The sequence below is a fragment of the Apteryx rowi genome, unplaced genomic scaffold (assembly GCF_003343035.1).
Source record: "Apteryx rowi isolate R43461 unplaced genomic scaffold, aptRow1 scaffold_83, whole genome shotgun sequence".
NCBI lineage: Eukaryota > Metazoa > Chordata > Aves > Apterygiformes > Apterygidae > Apteryx > Apteryx rowi.
Genome location: NW_020451127.1, coordinates 916,492 through 937,154, shown reverse-complemented (window position 1 = coordinate 937,154; position 20,663 = coordinate 916,492). Strand labels below are relative to the sequence as shown.

Genomic DNA, 20,663 nt, shown 5'->3' with positions numbered 1-20,663 from the left:
GCTCATACCCCAGTCTCATCTTTCTCGTGCCATCTTTCGTGGAGCAGATGGATCCTTCCCTAGCCTGCACTTAGCGAGCATTAACGTAAAAGGCGTCAGCAACGCTTTTCGGATGAGCTATTGCTTAGGGGGGGTTAGCTCCTCTGTCTGCCTCCAAGTCCCGACTGCAAAGCTCCAAGCCCGGGAAATGGTGGCGGAGCAGCACAGCAGCCAGGAGAGAGGAGTGCTGAGCTAGAAATACCTTCGAACGTACATCAGAGGGGATCAACCTTCTTCTGGGCATACAGTCTCTCCACCCTTCATCGGTCTTTGGGACTTTCTTGCAGTGGGACGACTAACAGGAGAAGGTTGTCCTCTCCTAAAACAAGCTTTAGCTCCTCAGCAGTTTGCTGCTGCTCTCCAAAGCCTCTTTCCAAATGACAGATTTTCACAACGGCGCGGGCAGAAACAAAAGCAATACCGCAGCCAGCACCAGGCTTAAGCCTCCGTATCAAGCTGCTGGGGAACTAGATCCAAATCCCCCGATGCACGCAGGCCAAATTCAGTAGATAGCTTTGCTGCCCTCATTTTCAGTTGATTTATTTCCCCTTTTACTCAATGCGGTCTTCACGCGGTTGTTTTCATGTGGTTATTTCCTTCCCATATTTCTCGGCGCTCTTGAACCTCGCACATCTAGCAGACACGACGCGCGCGAAGGTGAGCTGCTCGCTAGCAGCCGTATCTTTAATGCAACCTGCACACCTCGCCTTCCAGAGCGACACCTAAAATTTCAAATAAAACCGGACCTGACAAGTCCATACGGGGCAGCGCTGCTGCTTCCCAGGACCCCTGCTTTGCCAGATAGGCGCTATTTTGTAAAACAACGGGATCCTGCTCTTACATGGGCTAGGCTGCCTTCTGCTGCGAGTGCAGAGTGCTAGGGGGCTCCCCCAAGTATCTGGCAAATCTGGAAAACCAGGAGCCAGAAAATGCCACGATTCTCGCCCTCTTGTTACAGTTGCTGTGCTACGGAACAGCCACGGGGTGCAATCACTTCTTTTAATAATTCCTTAACATAGTTATCTTACCTAAATGTAGTGCGAAGACACAGTTAAATATATTGGGTTAAATATGCAGAATTGCCCTCATTTCATTTGAGGTAGCTTGGCATTCCTCTCCAAAGGAATAAAAACGCTTCTGCATCTCTCTACGAACAGATTTCATACATTGGACACAGCAGTAAAACACTCTCTGCCTTAAGACCTACAAACCTACTCTTAAGAGCGTCAAAAAACTTGCCAGATTCCTCAACAGAAATTTGTGTCTTCAACAGAAGGAAAAAAAAAAAAATCTGAGTTTCCAAGGAAACTCGCTGAAAAAAAGGAGTTACACAAGATCTTTGCACAATAAAATTCCAGCCAGACTGTCTTAAACCTCCCAGAGTTTCACGCGCTTGAGACTGAAGAGAGCCACCACTCCCCTCCCACAGCCTGTTGAAGTGTAAACCCCGGAGCCCGGTGAAACTGTTGGTGCACAACGTCACAGCGAGACGCTTCAACAGTTTCTTTGACGAAGTCCCTTGCTGCTCATCTGCAGAGCATCATAACCGATTGCTGCATGCCCGGAGCGGATCTGAGAGGACACCCAGACTCGGACTATCTAGAAAACAAACGATGCTGTGCAAATCCAGGGGAAAAAAAAATCCATCCGGATAACCATCCGTAAGGGCACTGCGGTTTAGCGTTTCAGCTCAACTTTCAGCTCAGCCCCACTTACCTGGCAAAGCCTCCTGCGTCCCCCTCTCCCAGCAAGCCCCTATCTCTGCTCCCTGCTTGCCCTGCTCCTCCGCGCTGCACCTTTGTGCCTCTAACCCGGGCTCTACCACGGTGCAACTCTTGTGTCTAGGCCAGCCAGCTCCTTTACGCCAGAAACGCTAGATAAAGGCATTGAGCCAGGCCTAAAGAGCTTGCAAACAAAGTATTAAATGAGGATAGAACAGTTTAACCAACCTATACTTTTTGCACAAATGCTTACATATATTTTTTTAAATACAGATGGCAATTGCTGTCTGGGTCCCTTACTACTCTTCCAAGCACCGTTAAATGATGGGATTTCAAAGGCATCGCAGCAGAGACGGGGTATAAAAGAAAGATCTGCAAGATGCAGTCAGACAGCTCTCTTACAGAGGTCAAAGACGTCTTGGTCTACAGGCCGTAGCAACACATAGGAATTCAGTGCACTCCACAACCAGAGAATGGCAACAGAGGAAAGATCAGGCGTTTGATTTTGGCAGAGTTACGCTAAGTAGATGGCGCACCATGCAAGTAATATTTGGTTTAGCTAAATGGCGATGAGTCAAGAACAGACTCAAATCTGGAAGCATTACTGATGTAATGCCACCAGTTAGAAGCACAGTAGTTACCTAATGACAGGTTAATGAGGGTGAAAAGACCCCCATGGGTTCTTCATCAACAGGGGAGGAGGAAGGCTCAAAAAAGAGGGCAAATTTCACAGAGATGGAAAGAGAAGAAGACAACACACAAGAACAGATTATATGGCTTCAGAGGAGCAAAGCGACAGAGACAGAAACACAGAAAGAAGAGAACACAGATTAAGCCCAAGCTGAAGCTAAGGCAAGACCACTACCAACCCTACGGAGAGCAGGTTGGGTGGAAGAGAGTAAAACCAGAGTGAGAGATCTAATACACAATTAGTGGACACGTACGTGCAGAGAACTAAGAGGCATGCCTGATAAGAGCATGAGAACATATAAAATTGGAGGAAATTCAGCTAATCTACTCATGTCAGTGAAATTAAGAAAATGCAAGCAACTTATTTTCCATTCGTGAGGGAGTACAGTAGCATGACTAGAAGGTCATTTGAAGAGCAAAGGCTTACGATGGGAGATCTTTGGCAGCTCTGAGCCCCCAACCTTTCTTCTCAGTGAGGATCACTTCAACATCTGCATGCTGTTTCTTCTGGAACCGCCTGTTGGAACAGTAGTCGCCATTTGGGCACCTGGAAGAACTAAGTGAAGGAAAGGGAACAAATCAATTCCCAGCAGGACGACAGCAGCAACAGAAACAGCTCAGATGGGAAACAGAGATGAAGTAACGATAATAAATTCAGTGTAAAACCTTCAAATATGTTTTGCTATAAAAAGTATAACCATCTGACTGTCAACATGCAAATGCAGACAATTTATTTCGGGAAAGAAGATAAAACACTTTCGATCCGAATGCCACCGTACTTCCATGTCATAAAACTAAAATGGACTGAACTTGGCCTCTTCTCTTCACGTTTCTATGGTTTCTTCCCAGGAGACCTCCCCTTCCTCTGCCTCTGCTGCCTGGGCTAAGCAGAAGACAAAGTGTAGGGTTTCTGCCAAGCAATTCCTTTCCTTCCACCCCAGCTGGTACCAATCCTCCTGCCAGGGAGCGAATCTGTCGCTGCGACCATTACGCCCAGCCGCGCACGCCCACCTCTGAAGACCAATCCACACTGGACAGCCAGCGCAACCGACAGTGTGACGACAGCTTGTTGCCACTGCCCAGGAAAGCGTGAATTCATTTAAGGGCTCACAAGTCACCTCACACGCAACGCCGCCAAATCCTGGCAACTCTTGATGTAGCACTTACCACTCTATCATAAGCAGGCGATTGAGACAGTCTTCGCCACAAGCGACCTCCCCCTGAGCTCGCTCTTCTTTGGAAAGAGGAGGGCATTCGCACAGCATTCGCTTAATATCCCGGTGAGATTTGTTCTTCTTCCTATTGAAGGTAAGTCGTTGGGATACAGTTTAGACAGTACTGGCATAGAGAAATACCCCTCCGTCTTTATCAGTTGTTACTGGAGGAGATTCAACTAGCCTTTGGAAACTGGGCGTACGGATTATCTTTGGACAACCACACTAGAAGGTCAAAGGGCAACCAAGGAGACTTTGCTTGTTTTGAGGGGGAAGTGATGACTTTCTGATGACGAAAGATGATTTCTCAGAAAGACCTGCCAGAATAACTAGCCGCCTTCTCACCATACACAATCCCATTTTACTTTCAGCGCAGATGTGTACATACATATGCACGTACACACAGAGTAAGGATTAAAACGCCTTCATTTGGTCATATGAGCAAAGGATCCAATTTCCAGAAAAGTATGTCCTAATTTTTATAGAGAGAGGATTTCTCACCACATAGTATAAGCTATGAATAATTTAAAAGGATAAACTTTGATTACCCTCTCTTGAAATACTATATTCTATAATAGTATATAATAATATACGGGGACAAACTCCAGAGGTCCCTGCCAACCTCAACTATTCTGTAATATTCCATTTATTTTCTCTGATTCACAGGCCAGGAGGAAACCCATATTCTAAAATATTAACATATAAACCATTAATTGAGCACACATACAATTTGAAAATTGCGTTTTGTTTACAAAACAAACTAAGGGGTAAGTGGTCTATATTTAGACTTTGAATCAAGCATATGTTTTAAAACACATTTTATATATTTTTTATATATATATATGTATGTATGTATATAAAAAGACATTTTTGTTCATTTTTCAAGCAAAACTGAACAACGCAATTCAGAGCAGCCAGAAGAAGCGACCAAGATTTGCAAGCGCAGATCCCGACACACACGGAAGCACCAGCGCCCGGGATGGTCCTTGTTACACAAAGGTTCAGAGGGATCGTGTTTATTTAGGTCCGCGAAAAACAAAACCGAGCTTTATCCTCCCTCAGGCTGTGACAGCGAGGAGCCACGCAGGGAAAAATAAAGACCATTAAGCTTAAATGAAATGGCAAGATTTTAAATATGCCTAAGTTACCAATACTTATCAGAAGGTCCTATCATAACCTGGGTGAGAAATAAGAATTGGTCACAACTAGTAAGAAGCTCTTACTCACTCTGGCTTTAAAGCATAGGTATGTTGTTGGCAAGGGTGAAGGTTGTTGAGCTCCGAAGTAATACACTTACTAGTCATCCCTAAAGCTCAAAAAAATGTTTTTTTTTTCCTAAGGGATCATATCCTGTTCAATATTCCCATGGAAAAGGGAAAAGGCTAATACCCCCCCCTCCATGCCCTCTCATCTTCCACCTCTTCTCCCTTCTTTGTGCATTTGGGAGCCAAGACCCGGTGGGGGTTATAACGCTTGTTCAGCGTCTCCTCCTCTACGGACGGCTTCGTTAGACGTTGGCAATGCGACATTCTTCCCTCCCCGCTCCTCACTGCTCTACTAATTGCCAATTTGGCAATAAAAAAAAAAAAAAAAAAAACTTGCATGGAAGCAAATACAAGCCGAAATCTAGAATTGCTACAGGCAAGAAAAATAGTTAAAAAAAAAAACCATCACTTACCTTTCTGTCAAGTACACATTTTCCTCAATAAGGTCGAAGTAGCAGGGCATTTTTCCTTGCTTGGCAAACTCCTTCCAGCGCTGCGGGTCTCTGAAGTCTTCCATAATACACAACCGACCAACCATGGAGGAATCCTGCGGCGACAAGTCGACTTGCTCCCCCTCCATTTTTACCTTCTTCCTCTCTCTCGAGTCTCCATCGCTCTCAGAGTCGCTTTCCAACTCTTGGCGTCTTTTTTTGGGTGGTCCTCGCTCCTTCACATCGTTCTTTTCCAAAACCTTCGCCTCCTCCTTTTTCTCACCAACGGACACGGGCTCCTTAGTGGAATTACTGCTGATCTCATGCGCCTGCACAGAACCTTTTTCTTTCTGTCCAGGAACGTGAAATTTGCTCGACTGGCTGGGAAAATGAGGCTTACAGTCATCATCCCAGCGGTCATCCTCTTCGTACTCCTCGTGATCCTCCGTCAAGGAATCTGGTACTTGTCCTTGAACTCGCTCATAATTCATTCCAGAAGGCCGGCTAGCAGATCTGGCATCCCAATAACCATTGCCTTGCCAGTAACTCTGAGAGCCGCTGTACACTCCCGAACCGGGCTGGTAAACATAACCCGAGTAGACCCCAAAGCTGCTATCAGGCTGCTGATACGTGCTACTGGGCTTCTCCGGCTGGGAAAAGTCCCAGCCCAAACCACCCAAATCCTCTGTCGTATGAAAGCCGTCCACCCTGGAAAAGTCTCCGAGGCCAGACTGATTAAGCCCGCCCTTGCCTTGCCTACTGTCTGGCTTGGAAGAAGTTGTTTGGTGTCGAGATTTATCAGCACCTTCAAAACTCTCGGGCAGACAAAACGTCTGCTCTTCTTGCCGGCCAATTGGTCTACCCGCAGAGACCAGCTCCAGTATCATTCTCTGCTCCGCACTGGATTTGCTGTTGGAATCTGCTGTCAGGTCTGCCTGACTTGTACTGTCCACGCCATCGCTCTGAGGCTGGGAAGCGTCCGGGCGCAGCTCTTCCATTTCCTTTCTGCTAAGCTCAGTAGATGTTGCCAGACTCTTGTCCATTCCTCTAGGAGAACATCTGCTCTCCATTTGTGGCCCATTTTTACTTGCCAGATTCTCTGACCTCTCCTCGTAGTAAGGCCTGCTGGACTCCGGTCTCTCGTCATCCCAGTGGTCAGAGTAGCGCCTAGTCCCTTGGCTGCTCCGAGATGAGCACGGGCTGCTTTCCTCCATCGGTATGGTAGAGTTTTTTGGCACCACCACGATGGACTGGAGCCGTTTCCGCGGCACGCCGTCATCAGAATCCGAGTCTTCCGTGTCGCTTTCCTCACTGCCCGGATCACTGTCACTTTCTGCTGTGTCCGAATAGTCATCGTTGCGAGCGGGAACAAATTCGGAAGCATTGCCGCTACTGTCACATGTGGGGGCTTGAGTTACAGTTTCTGTTTCTTCTGCCGTGACAACAACATCGCAAGATGGAAACAAAGCTTCTGAAAAAGCTGAAGCCACCAAGGACTCGTTTCCTTCATCCCTCTCAACTGATACTCCGAGAGACAGATCATCTGACCCAATTCTTTCAGTAGAAACAGCACTTTCTTCTGCTGCTTCCTCTCTGTTCCGGTGTTCCAGCGGTACTTCTGAATAATACGAGTGTTCATCTTTAAACGATGGTTTTCCTTTTGCTAAATTAAGATCAACGTGCTGACTATCTAATTCCTGCATCTCTTCCGTTTCAGAAAGCTGCAGCAGCTTCTCACCTTTATCCAGCTGGGCTCTATCCCACTTGGAAGTGACGACTTCGTCTGGCTGCTGTGAAACGACGGGATTGTCTAACTTGATTCTCAGGGAATACCCGTCCTGGGAGGAATCTCTGCTTGAACTATCCACAGTTAAGCTAATTTTATGGGAAGGAGTAATATGATACTGCTCATCTTCACATGTAGACTTTGAATTTTGATCCTCCACGCTTTCATAATCGCACGTAACTGTTTGTGGTTCTACATGAATGTCCAGAAAAGTCTCTGAAGTAACTTTTAAATCTGCTGGTTCAACTTCAATTTCAACTTCTGAATGATACAAAGAAGGGGTAGCATCATCTGAAATGTAGCAAAAAACTGATTCTTTGGTTTTGTCACATGGGGTGGCCTGATCATCCAGCTTCTTAAGTAAAGTTTTTGAATGATCTACATTCACAACGGGCAAAGACACAGCCTCCCCTTGCTGCTCTGCAACTGGAGCCTCTGTTTCTTTAAACGAACTGTTACACTCACTAGACTGCACATGAGGATCGTCTAGTTCTTGTTCTTTAGATGCACACATGCTTTCAAATCCATTAGATGGCAACGCATACAACTTACTCGTTTTTATTACAGGTGATGCTTCTGACCTACACAGACTATCGTCTGAAGACGCTGCAACGTCCTCCGTTTTGGAGGCACTGGAAGTTGCCAAGTCATCAGACCTACCTTCTGGGGACCCATTTATGTTCAATTCCATAGGGAAACAAGTTCTTAATTGGTCGTGCTTTATCTTTATTAAAGTTTCTTGTTCCTTAACACTGTCATGGCATTCATTTCCTGTAAGTTCATCAGATTTTGAGTTAGGAAAACCAACTTTTGACTCATCTATCTCTTTAAAAGCGGCTGACTCATTTAACTGATCTAATGGGGAAAGTGTCTTTTCCCTTTCAAATTTTTTTGCAATGGACATTCTCATCTCACTGCTTTTTAGACAAGCGGTCTCTAAATCTAGAGAATTAGACTGCTGCTTTATTTCTTCAATCGATTCTGTACAACAGAAAGAACTTTTAAATTTATCAGACTTTGGTGCAGGGGTCTTTGAAGGGGTGGACTTATAACGGGAGGAATTCACATTACTGTCAGGTTTAGAACGGGATGTCCCCTTTCGATACCCTAGCTCATTAAGGGGAGAGCACCTTTTGGTAACTTCACTTTCTGAAGTCCTTTTTGAATCTCTATCTGCTTTTGAAGAAGACTTCCCTCTCCTCTCCATTTCAGCATGAGATGACTCTATTTTGCTGTCCCTGTCCGATTTAGAGTAAGAAGTCCTAGAATCTCTGTACGAGGAGGAATGGGACGACGTACGCCTCGAGTCACTCGATCTGGAATGTGTCCTCCTGTAGTCATCTTCCGAATCAGAACTTTCTCGCCCCCTGTTATCTGCGTATGAGCGAGAATATCTTGTCCTTTCTCTGTAAGGGGAGCTCCGATGGTATCTCCGGTCGGATTCATAGTAATGCGAGCGCTCTGACCTCGAATAGGAAGAGCTGGTTCTAGAGCCCCGATCAGATCGGGAACGAGAATGAGACCGGCTCCGCCTTCTTTCTCTGTCTGATCTAGATCGGGAGGACCCATACCGCGAATCTCTTTCTGATTTTGAGTAACTAGAATATTTTTCATCTCTGTCCGATTTAGATCGTGAGGACGACTTCACCAGTTCTTCACCTCTGAGGGATGCAGAACTTTTTCTGGGATCTCTCTCTTTTTCCGTACTTGAAATTTTTAGCTCATGTGACCGCTGGCTGGAAGAAGTCCTCACAGAATCCTCATCGGATTCGGAACCCAGGAAGGTGCCATCAGACTGAGAGAACTTCCTCTTCGAACCCTGTTTCCTAGAGCACAGGGAAGCACCTTTCGAGCTGTCTGAAATTTCATCCTCTTTCCCAATATGGGAATCTTCCTTCTGCGGAGTTATTTCCGTCTGCTCGAGCGCGTTTTGAGTTAAATGTTCCTCAGAACTGTGCGATACAGCATCCTGCCTAACGTCCGGTTCCAAAGTTTCCTTCGGTACTGCGTGACATGGCTCCTTTGAAGCGGGGACTTCTGCTTCTACAGGTGGCGACAGCAACAGTGTCGACAGCAATGTCACCGGCAGTTGTGGCAAGGCTGCTGTGGCAGGAACTGGCATGGGTGCTGGTGGTGACACTGTTGACGGAGGTGGAGGAGGCGGAGGTGGTGGCGCTGATGGAAATTCTGCGGCCACTGCCACCAGTTCTGTCACCGGTGCCACAGCCGGCGGCGGTGGTAGCGTTGCTGCTGCTGCTGCTGCTGCAGCTGGCGGCGGTTTTGCTGTAACATTAAGCAAATGTTTCTTAAAATGGATCTTCCCTAGTTCTACCTTCGGTTTTGGAGGTGAAGATTCTTCAGCTGGACCAGAAGCATCCCCAAGGTCCATTTTAATTTTGGGGTTAAAGTCAGTTTGAAGGGGTGCTGCTGGGGAGTTCTGAGTTTCATTTTGTTTCTCATTTCCGAGACCAGTCAGAAACCTATTCGGCAAGGTTTTCTTGGTTAAGCTAAAGCTGAAAGACACCTTTTGTCTTCCTTGCTCCTCTAGGTTAACCTTCGTTTTGGTGCCTTTGGGCAAAAAGCGACTAGAAGCAACACCTTTGAACACTGGGCCTTTGATAAAGCCAGCCTTCTGCACAGTTTCAGTCTTGCTCTGCAACAAAAAAGAAAAAGATGCTGTTAGAGGAATTGTGGGTTTTTTAACTCTGTTCTGCAGAAGCATTGAACAACCTTCTTTTACCTGGTGAATTGTTCATGACGATAAAATAGAAATTGATATCCGTGGCTGAAGTCGGGGATAGCACAGCCACACTACGTTCTGTGCCCGTCTCTCTTATGACCCAAATCAATCACGCAGTCATTTCGAGTTTTGAGCAAAACCTCCTTTGGGATTTCGGCTAAGGTCCTTTCCTGATTTATTAACGACTAAACTAAAATTTCTTTTTTAATTCTTTAAAAAAAAGTTAATAAGAAATTAATTGAAGAGACAGCGCCACTTTTCTTTATTCTCTTTCTGTGGTCTCGAACTAGAAAAAAACCTACATTTTAAGCTTTATGTGCATTCGTTTTCACATCCCTGAAGACTAGCTTCTGCGTTTGTTTGCAGAGGGAATTGAACCATCAAAAATTACAGCTGCGGTTCTAAGTCCCGTTCTCCCCATCCTCTGCTGACAGGCTTATCTCAGTCATCAGTAATTCCTAGTTAGTCTCTAGGCTAACAAATAGATCGGTTTTAATATAACGGCCTCCAAGAGGTTCCGTTAACGCTCCGTCATGCACGATGACTTTGTCACCTCCAAGCCAACTGGCCGGAGAACGGTACACCTGCATCTCCCCCCCGACAGCTGTTCCCAGCGCTGCTCAGGTTCCCACTCGCTGTCTTGCGGCGAAATTTGTGCTTTCCAACAATTCTGCTCGTTTTTGGCACTATAAAGCTGGACACCATATTCTCTAGGAGACTTAGGAGCTCAGGACCTTAACCGAGAAAGCTGCTCTGAGAGCACCTGCCGTTGAGATGCTCTCGCTTTGGAAACGGAGCAAGTCGAGGGCAGCAAGGCTCTTCCAGCGAGGGAACCTCTTACCTTATGGAATGCGTTTATCAAAGCCTGCAATTAGCAGCTTTCAGAGCATGAAGCACAGTATATTTATTTGACTTGGCGTTTGTCCAACTGTTTTAAAGCTTAGGATTCATCTATGCAAAAGCTTTATCACCATCTACACCAGCAGAGCAAGAATACAATTCTTAAGGATGAATGTAGTCACAAGCGTTGTAAAAAGGTGTTTTTGTCAATACTCTTTATCCTTACAAATCCAAACTGCATTAGCGTAATTACGCTTTGTCTAAGAAGCATACTCTTAATGAAAACAGTTGTAACGGTATAAAAACTGTACAGAGCAGGGCTTTAGGCTCATAACTATTGCATGAACACATCCTTGGCAGCAACAGCGGTTTCCTGCAACCCATTGTGAATTATTATGTACTTTGTTATCCTTTAACTTTTGTAAAACAATGCATAGCTGCTAAGGCTAAAGGCACTGTGGTAAATTATTAAATAAGACGTTGGTGGAATGAAAACCCCATCCCGTTCTATTTGCATCCTCAGACGCCATTTATATAAGATTTTTCTTTTTTTTTTTTTTCCCCTTTGGTAAAACACCTGGTTTTATTATTTAAATTGTGAAAAAACATGTCATGGTCTGCACGTGACTTAGTCCTGGCCAACCAACCCAGTATCATACACATATCTGATCTTCAGGAACGGATGGTTAACTGCATTCGGGGGGAAAAAAGAAAAAAATCTGACTCCTTTTACGCATTTCTAAAAGGGCACCCACAGACCATATAGCGACCTTGAAAAAAGTGCATGCCGGCACGCGTGCCACGCTCCAAAACACACCTCTCCTCCAACATTGCCTCGCGACCTTCTCTGGAAATACCACATCCGTTTTCAATGGGATCCACATATCAGAAGCAATCCAGTTTTTAACCTTAACTAATGCACAAAGGTTTTCGCTGAAGCACTAAGGACAAAATCAAGTGTTCAGCCCCCGTTTGGTTACGGTTCCTGGAAGGCCGAATGCTACCAGCACCAATTCCCCGCCGGACGCTGGGCTCAGCTTTCCTAAGAGATGGGAACACCACTTTGCTGGGTCACTTACCATCCTTACGTGGCAAGAAATTCACACCTTTTTACCCTCCACCTGTGCATGGTTCTTGGGACAATGTAGCGGTAAGAGATCGGGTTTCTATCTTCCCTCACATCTGGATGTCTAACGGAGGGAGCTCTCCAAATCTCAACACAAATGCACATCTGAATCCAAAACCATACCGTGAACTGGATTCACCTACTACAATGACTACGTAGCTGATACGTAAATAATAAATATGGTAAATACAGTGCACCAGCATTCAAGACTTTTATGAAAACTTTTGGGATCAAAATAACCAAGTTGGGCCAAAGCACTTCTCGAGAGTAACGGGAAAAAAAGGAATCGATTTGACTCACCTCATTTTCTTCTTCTCTATTGCAATCCAGCCGGGAGATCATGCAAAAGAAAACATAAAAAGAAGGTGTAAACATCAAGCAGAATTGAGAAACGTAGTCTGAGAACTCCCTACCGCCGAAAGCGGGCAGGGTGCTGGTACTCTGCGCGAGGGAGGCGTCGACGCTACAAATAGTCCCACAGCAACCAACCTAAGGCTTTTACCACCGATCCTTATGGAAGACACCTAATAGTCAACCACCTACGCCAACCACTTTGGAAGAGGAGCCCGGCCTAGTTTTGCAGCTCGATAATTTGAACGCTGAAACGTCTGCAAGGACTCGGACAGAGCAAACCTTTGTATATCCAGCTGCTACCTTGGTGTGGTCTTCTGACAATTCACGAAACCAGCCAGAACCTTATTTCAACAGAGATGATACTACAAAGACGCTGAGGTGGATTCCCACAGAAAAAAAGTCTTGAAATTAAGATGCAGAAATCTGAATTCCTTTTTTTTTCCCCCCCGTTTTAGAATTTTCCTCAGCAGCCCAGAAGCAGCGAAAGCACTCGCCTCGCTCATCACCAGAAATTAAAAATAAAATTGCTAACGAACACCGTATTTTGGTACCACCTGATGGGAATTTGCGGCCCTGCCTGTTTAACGCGGTGCCCAGGATCCAAGAATTAAGCACTTCAGCATTGACCCTCTCGGCGACGAAGCCATTCGGAGCGTCACCACCTTGATGCCATCCAAACCTGCCAACGCTCGGAGCCAAAAGGAAAGCCACCTTTCCGAGTCGTTTCCCTCGTTACGGTTTTCACTCCGACACAACGAGGACGTGGCAAAAGATTCATCACAGAGAAGGACCCAGCAATCACGACCCATTTCCCTGTTTAAACAGTTATCACCAAAGACCTAGGAGCAACCTGCCAGGAAGCCCTGCCACCACGAGATGCACTGCTGCCTCTCTGAAGGCTCACGGCCAACTGACATAGCTGCATTAATAGGTTATAAATTACTCTTATGACAGCAATAACAGGCTTTGTTTTTATTGAGGAAACACGACCCGTGAGTTTAAGCAAGCTGTAGGCTGAGCCGAAGGATGTGCATGTGATTTAAGGGGATTAAGAAAGCTATGAATTCTTCTACAGCGCTATGGCGTGAAGTAGCATCTAGGAGGTTTTATTTTTAAGAGCACGGAGGTTTCGACTGCCGGAACGCCCTCGTCCTTGAGGGTCCTATATCGCGAGCGTTAAAAGCAGAAGTGTAGAAGGGGTCCAAACGGCGCCGAGGTCGGGGTAGCCAAGACTCGACACGAAGACCTCCAGTGCCTCCACCACGTGGCACAGCACGGAGCGCAAAGTGTCCCACGAAAGCGGGTCGTCCTGAACCGAAAGGAAGCAAGCGCCTATTTATATGTAAAAGCACAGGTGTAAGCAGCTACATATGGGGAGACGGGTAGGGAAGATTAGTATTTCTAAGCAACATCTTGCTGTAAGGGTAAGAAAAGCAACTTTAATCCCTCTTAACAATCCATTTTTGCTGTTGCTGCTAAAATATTACACGAAAGCACGACGAAGCTAAAACGGTGGCGGGTAAATCAAGCAGCCAGAGGTCTCCGAAAGCTGAAAGCCGAGAACGAAGTCTTCGAAAGCTCTTTGGCACCTCGAGAAGGGCAGGTCTACAAAGCCGGGGGAGTCCCAGCACGCCTGAGCTAGCTTCACGCTGGCTCAGCTCAAGGGCTGGCGCAAGTCTGCAGCCGCGCGAGCGGGTTTCCCCGGGGCGAGCGGTCAGCGGAGCCTCTTGGGGCAGCAGCCGCCTCGTCCCTCCCTTTGCCCCGATTCCTGCAGCGGGCGGAAAGCACTTACCTGGGTAACGGGCTCCGCAGCCGCCCACGCTCGCCCCGGAAAGCGGCCGCGGTAGGTGCAGCACCAGGGCTGGAGCAAGTGGCGAGCGCAGCAGCGCTGGTAAGGATTTTGGAAAAAGGCCGGTAAGCTTAGCTCACAATTTTAAACCAGGACTTGAGCAATTAAAGAGGGCGCCAAACAAACAGATTAGAATATCAAAAAGGGGAGAAAACAGGGCAAAACAGAACCAAACGCCGCATGAATGCAACCAGTTGCTTCAACCGTCAATAAAATATGTAAGAAAGAAGCAGATACTACTTGAGTGGCATCTTGCCTAGTCCTAGAAGCCTATACAAATAATTTAATTACGACTGGAAAGAGAAATACTCTTCTCCCCGCAGACAGCATTTCAGGCAGTTTTGCCCCAAGTGCAGTTTTCTCCGGAACAACTCCTTCACCGTTAGCTAAAACCAGAAGTCAGCAGCAAGTTCCCCCTCACCAGGGCTGTTCTCCCGCCGCTTAACCTTAATAACGGAGACAGATGGCTCAGGTTAGCCATAACGTTTCAATCAAGAACCTCTTCCTTCGGCTCAGGTTGGAGGCAAAAATAGATTTCCACAATTACTTAATTCACTGCTGTTAGCTCGAGAACGATTCGGCAAATTCCTCCCACGCGGGGTTTGCCGTTATGTAAAAACTCCACGTTACGGGGCTGGGGAAGGAGCGCCGTGGCTGGCACGGAGAAGATCGAGCACAACACAGATGTACTGGAGTTGAGGACATCCTCAAAACACCAAACTACGGCATTTCCCAGCCGGGCTCCAGCCCGAGATGGCGCCAGAAGCCGCGGCTGTTTTTCTGGGGTTGCGTTTTGCTATCTTCAGACACATCGTTCTTAAAAAAATAAAAAATTTAAAAAAAAAATCAGCATTTGATTCATGCACTTCTTAATGTCTCATTTCAGGGAATTTCACATAAAAGGCCTTGATGAAACCAAAAATAAAACTCGGAGCGAAAACTCCGTACACCCGAACGGTAACTCCAAACCGATTCGGGAAATTGTACCGTCATTTGCCTACAGCAACTCTACGTACACCAAAAAACCCCCCGCTCTCCGCAGGCACCTTAACAACGAAAAAAAAGGTGCCTTTTTCTGCTTAGCTCAAACAGGCTGATAGGAGGCTTCTCTCCTTTTTAAGATGCTCCCCAGCGGCATCCAAACTTTATGCAGGCTTTGCTCACGCTAAAAAACACCAAACCGCCCGGAGGCTTGGGAGCGCTGAACGACAAACGCCGGTCTGCAGCGAGACACCGCTTTGACTCGCGGCGGCAGCGTTAAGCGCCTCGTCTCCCCTGGGCCCTTTGCTTTTTCTTTTTTTTTTTCCTCCCCCCTCCTTATTTTGAGAGAGAAAAATCTGGAAGCCTAAAGCTTTCCATAGCTAAACGTCTGCAAGACTAATGGCGCAAGAAGACCAAAAAAAGCCCGATTTCGACCCAGCGTCCAGCCCACCTCGTTGCAAGCTGACGGAGGGCTACTAGGCAGGCGTTAGCATCGGTCCCCGTCTGAAAGCCTGCCCCCCGCGTCCCTGATTCGGCAACCATCCTTCTTAAGAAAGGGAACGGAATACGAAACCCAAGTCTTCAAACTGGGCGCTCAACCGGAGGAAATCGCAACCTTCAGCCCGTTTCGGTCAGCGGGCATCCGCGCAGAGCCACGTTCGTACCGCAATTATGCCTAAGCGGACTGACTCCCATAGCTGCTCGGGACTTCGAACTACGGGAGACACCAATTAAAACCAATTTAATTCGCAAAATCAGGGCTAAGCAAAGCAGAAAGCGTCCGCGAGTTAATCGGGTCGGAGCTCAGGTGGAAACTCTTAGAGTTCCAGCAAAATCCTAAAGCAAAGAGGAAATACCCAGAGAGGAAGGTTTCGGCGAGGCAAAGGCTACGCCGGCGGCCAGCACGCGTGAGGTCCGGCCTGCCCGGCATTTTCATCCGGCCGGCGGGCAATCGGGGATTGCACCTCCTCGTTTCCGTGACGGATGCGCAGCCCTGCCTAAAGGCATATACAGCCTGACAGATACAGCCTGCTTGCGCTACAGCCGCGATCCTACAGCCCGCGCCGAGCCAGGCGGCGTTTTGCACGATGCCGAACCAGAAGGTGCTGCCAGGCTACCGGGGGACAGTGTTTTAATAGCGCTTAAAAGCAACGCGCAGGCGCAGGGCAAATCGCTTCCCGCTGCTGCCGTTCGACCGCCGACGGGCTCCCGGAAACCGAGCGATCCTATTTTATAAAAGCGAACGATTTTATAAAACAGCTGCAGGTCCGAAGCTCCAGCACGCGCTCGGTTTCTTAGTCCCTAATGCGAGCGGCTAGAGATTAAAAACTAGGACAAATTACTACCGGCTCCTACGATTAACTGCGACGACGGTGGTGCCGGATTACCGCGAGCCGTTCCGTAGCGTAGCGCCGCGCTTCCAACTCCCCGACGCGTCCCGGCTTCCGAGAATAACGAACCCCGGCTGGATATTGCGTGACGGTGGGGGGGGAAAAAAAACAAGCAGGGAAGTTAATAGACAACCCTGGTCCTTCCCCAAACGAGCAGCGCGGAGAGGAAAAGCTACAGCCCCAGCAGAAAGGAGAGAGGGGGGAAAGAAAAAAAATCAGTGTCAAACATTTTACTTAAACAGAAGCTTGAAACCCAGCCAATTTCTGCGGAAAATGAGGTCAGCGTAGCTGGAAGTAGATACCTGTCTCTGAGTCACATTGATAAAATCCTGGGGAGGGAGAGCTGGGTTTAGGCAAACGTTTTCTCCCCGTTCGGAGTTGCGGGGCCGAGCGGGTGGGGATCGATCCTGTTTTCTCCCGTGTCGAAATACGAAAATATATATAAACGGCAGCGGCGCGGAGGATCGCCGCCCGCGAGCGCGGAGGCGGCGAGGGAATCGAGCCAGCTTTTTCCCCTCTTCCCTCTCTCTCATCCCGTCTCTTCGACGTCCGGGCCTTTGGGGAAGGCGGCAAACAACACCGTAACGCTCGAGCGCGGATTTACAGCAGCGCCCTCCGGCTTCGTTAAAAAAAAAAGGAGAATAAGCAAGTGACAGCGCTCTGCAAAGCCCCATCGGACACCCAGCGGCGACGGTTTGGTCAACCGAAGCGCCGCGGCTCAGCCGGTATCGCTCGATAACAGCCGATAACTCTTCTAGGCAGGAGGGTGTCGGAGCAACCGGCTTCTCCGCCTGTGCCGCAGTCGCCTCCCTTCCCGGCAGGGCAGCACGAAGCCGGGCGCCGCACGGAAAGTCCGACTTTGCGGCCCGTGCCGAACTCAACTCCGCTCCCAGTGGGTCAGACGACGTTCAGCATCGGGAAAGATATTTAAGCGCGTATATCCCGCTCGCAGGAAAGCGGCTACACCCGGTTTCCAAGCAATACTGCCCCAAGGACCAAATTGTATTGATGCATCCCAAAAGCTTTCCTCCGGCAGCGAAAGGGAGAGCCGAGGAAGATGAGGAAGCAGAAGATAAGCTTTAAAATCGGCTGGGGTAAGCGATGCCCAGTTTAACGTTCCCAAGTTTTCTCCCGGCGCCATGGGGCGTCTTTGCCTCCCGAATCCCTCTCGAATAAATATTCCTCTCCGCTGTTCCTTCGGTCCCCGTTTCATCAGCCACCGCCTTGCCCCGACCCGCGCCGGCGTTTTCTGGCTCCTTTTCCCACCTCTCCTGACACACCCGGAATATCTGCCGTTCCTCAGAAGGAATATTCCAATTTGGCATGAGGTCGGAAGGACAAAAACCTGCAGCGCTCAGGGCGTTCCCCAAAACGTTGAAGGGCTTCATCGCCGTGTGTGAAGTGCTGCGGCGCCCGAGCCGAGCTTGAGGTCGCCACTTTCGTACAGAATCCTGAACTCATTTCTCCCGCGATTATAGACGAAGTTTAATCTTCCGTTACAAAACCTGCCCAGCAGGTTAAGTCGGCAGCCGGAGACATCTCAAAAGTCACTTGTGCTCCGCTGGGAGCCATAAATTCGATGCAAGAAAATAAAAACAAACGCCACGCAACAGCGACTTCCGGAGAGTTGAGGGCTTTCGACCAAACCGTTGGATTAAGCTTAAACCGAGCCCAACTCGGCAAGAGGAAAGAGATCGCAAACATCCCCCGCGCGATCGGACACTTCGCCGCCGGCTGCTGCGGCGGCGACAAACGCGAGTAGGAGCCAAACTACCGTAGGAGCCAGATACGTCGCTAAACCAATCGCGGCCTCTGGAATCGATCCCGAAAGGTTGAAATTCCTCGGAGAGAAGCGGATAAAGGGATGGGAAGATCTTCCGGGGAAGGGCCGAGTTTATCAAACGCGATAACCTTCCAAAAAGAAATAAATAAATGATCTCTTCCAGCCGGCGTCCTACCAAACCTAGCGAGAAACGGAGCCAGACTTCTCTTTTCGCGGCACCTCTCGACGAAACGCATCGGTTCTGCCGGCGAAAACCAGAAATAAAACGTCACCTGGGACACTGAAAACGGGGGGAAAAAAACGCTGTTCGTTACGTCACTGCTTACGGAGTTACGCGGCCGGGCAAAACAAGGTGTTAAAGCCCGGAGCGTCACCCGGGCACTCGGACAGCGGCGTTTCGGCCGGGATAGCGCTTCCGGAGACACCGAGGAGAAGGATGCTGCACGGTGGCGTTGGCACGTCCCCGCTCGTCTCTTTATTAAACCAAAATAATCAAACGCAAGGCGCCGCTTACGGGCGACGAAGCTCAGAGACGCGCGGCAAACTCGGGGCGGTCTGCCGCGGTGTTATTAAAAATAGCGGTTTATAAATGCTCCATCTCCCTCTGTTTTTATATATATATATATATATATATATATATATAGCCAGATACACGCACAAACATAATATATTTAGAATCCTGTTAGCGGATCTCCAACAAGTGTTTTTGTATCCATACAAGCGTTTAGGTGACTAAAGGGTATATGGACTCAAAATAAACTACCCAGCCAGCCTGGAGCTGCTAATATTTCTAATTTTTGAGAAATCCGACCATTCGACAGGCAAACTTCCATCTGAAAGCATCCCGGGGCTCTAATTTTATCCATCCCGCTCAGGCGCATCGTTACACCGTCAGCTACTCCCTATCAGGGCGGCACTACTAAGCGGCAGGCCAAAAATAGCCCGAGGCGAAGAACTAAAGGGGGAAAAAAAAAAGATTCCCGCGACGCTCCCTCTGCGCGCATCTGCGAAAGCGCAAAGTTCGTTCTCCTATTCATAGGCATCCAAATCGGCAAAAAGACCGCAGGCGTCTCGGCTACCTGAAGCTAAAAATGTATTTTTGGGGGGGTTTTTTTGTTTTTTTTTTGAATTTCCCCCGAAGTTGAAACCCTGCAAATCTACTCTGCCAGCGCTGCAGGCAGCGTTTCTGGGCCGTAAGCAGATGGAAAGGGAGGAACGACAGAGCGGTGGGTGGAAGTTGCATAAGAAACCCGGCAAGAAGGACAAGCCACGAGCCGAGAGGTCTCCCAGCCCCGAAAAAGAAAACGATGAAGACTCACGGTGAGGTGCCGAGAGCAGGGGATGGAAGACGGGTCCGAGAGCAACGCTCCGACCCTCGGGCTCCGCTTCGCAGAGAATTGGGCTCCGTTTTGCAGAGAACCGGGCGACGCGGCCAAAACCGAACGCGCGTAAAGACGCCCATCTCCTGACGGCGGGGGCAAAAGCCGCGGTCAAACGGCCTTATTTAATTCCGCTCGCCTAGTTCTCCCCGACGTCGGTTATTTTCGGGACGCGGCAGCGAAATCCAGGGCAGGGAAATCACCTAGTTAAAAGAGCGCCGCTACCCGTCAAAATTCACCTCCCGAAGCAGGCTGCAGGAAACCGACTGGGAAACGTTCGGAGCTCGCCGGGACTTTTTTTCCCCTCCGTGACGACTCCGAAAAATAACGAAGGCAAGCGATAAATCGGTCGAGGAACTTACTGGCCGGCCCCGCGAGCAGGCGAGGGTCTCCGCGCGCGCCGGAGAGAGCCGCGCTCAGGCAGCGAGCGGCGCGTTTCTCCCTCACCGCTCTCGATCTCGTGCCCTCCGAGACCCTCGTTAGTCTCTTTATTAAAGGGGAGAAGCCTGCGAAGGGAAATGCAGGTGTAAAACCGAGTCTTTCAGCTCCCTTATTGTCCCCCTGACGCAGCGGAACAAAACACCCGAGGAAGCAAATTTGGGTATTTAGGCAGATCCACCTAGAAGGCGTTTGCCAAGAGCTTACGCCTCGTGCCGCGGATGCTGAAGCTGCTGCTAATTTTCCCTGGAGAAAAGCAGAAAATAGAATCCAGATGCCTTCAGGAAAAAGAAAAAAAATATAATCAAGTCCCCAAGTGACACTATCCCACAAATAGTAACTGCCCGAGAGGCTCCGCAACTGCGACACTTGGAAAAAATAATGCCAATAACAGCCGACAAAAACTTCAGCCTCGGAGATGCCACTTCAAGTCACGTTAACGAAAGCGTTCGGGCGGTCAGACGCGTCGGCCTAAAACCTAGGCGCTGCCCGGCCAAAACCCAGCCAAAGCTCCAGCAGATGCCACCAGCACGCGTGCGACTTCGTCGCCTTGCCCACGGCTCCCCGACGGAATTAAACCGCTCCCTTCGACCTCACGCGCCCAGCGCCAAACTCAACGCCAGCAATAATCCCCCC

The 20,663-nt window shown here is 48.5% G+C and overlaps 1 protein-coding gene across 1 annotated transcript in view; it reads right to left on the bottom strand.

The window, feature by feature from the left end:
• The window catches only part of SETD2 (SET domain containing 2), a 58,809-nt gene extending 40,994 nt beyond the window's left edge, over window positions 1-17,815 (bottom strand). The window contains exons 1-7 of the mRNA XM_026089721.1: window positions 17,708-17,815; window positions 13,414-13,515; window positions 12,761-12,783; window positions 12,153-12,168; window positions 5,343-9,799; window positions 3,618-3,749; window positions 2,878-3,006 (exon numbers count right to left, since the gene is read on the bottom strand). Coding sequence (XP_025945506.1) covers window positions 2,878-3,006; window positions 3,618-3,749; window positions 5,343-9,799; window positions 12,153-12,168; window positions 12,761-12,783; window positions 13,414-13,515; window positions 17,708-17,815 — 4,967 coding nt within the window. The remainder of the gene's footprint in view (window positions 1-2,877; window positions 3,007-3,617; window positions 3,750-5,342; window positions 9,800-12,152; window positions 12,169-12,760; window positions 12,784-13,413; window positions 13,516-17,707) is intronic.
• Window positions 17,816-20,663: the final 2,848 nt, after the last annotated feature.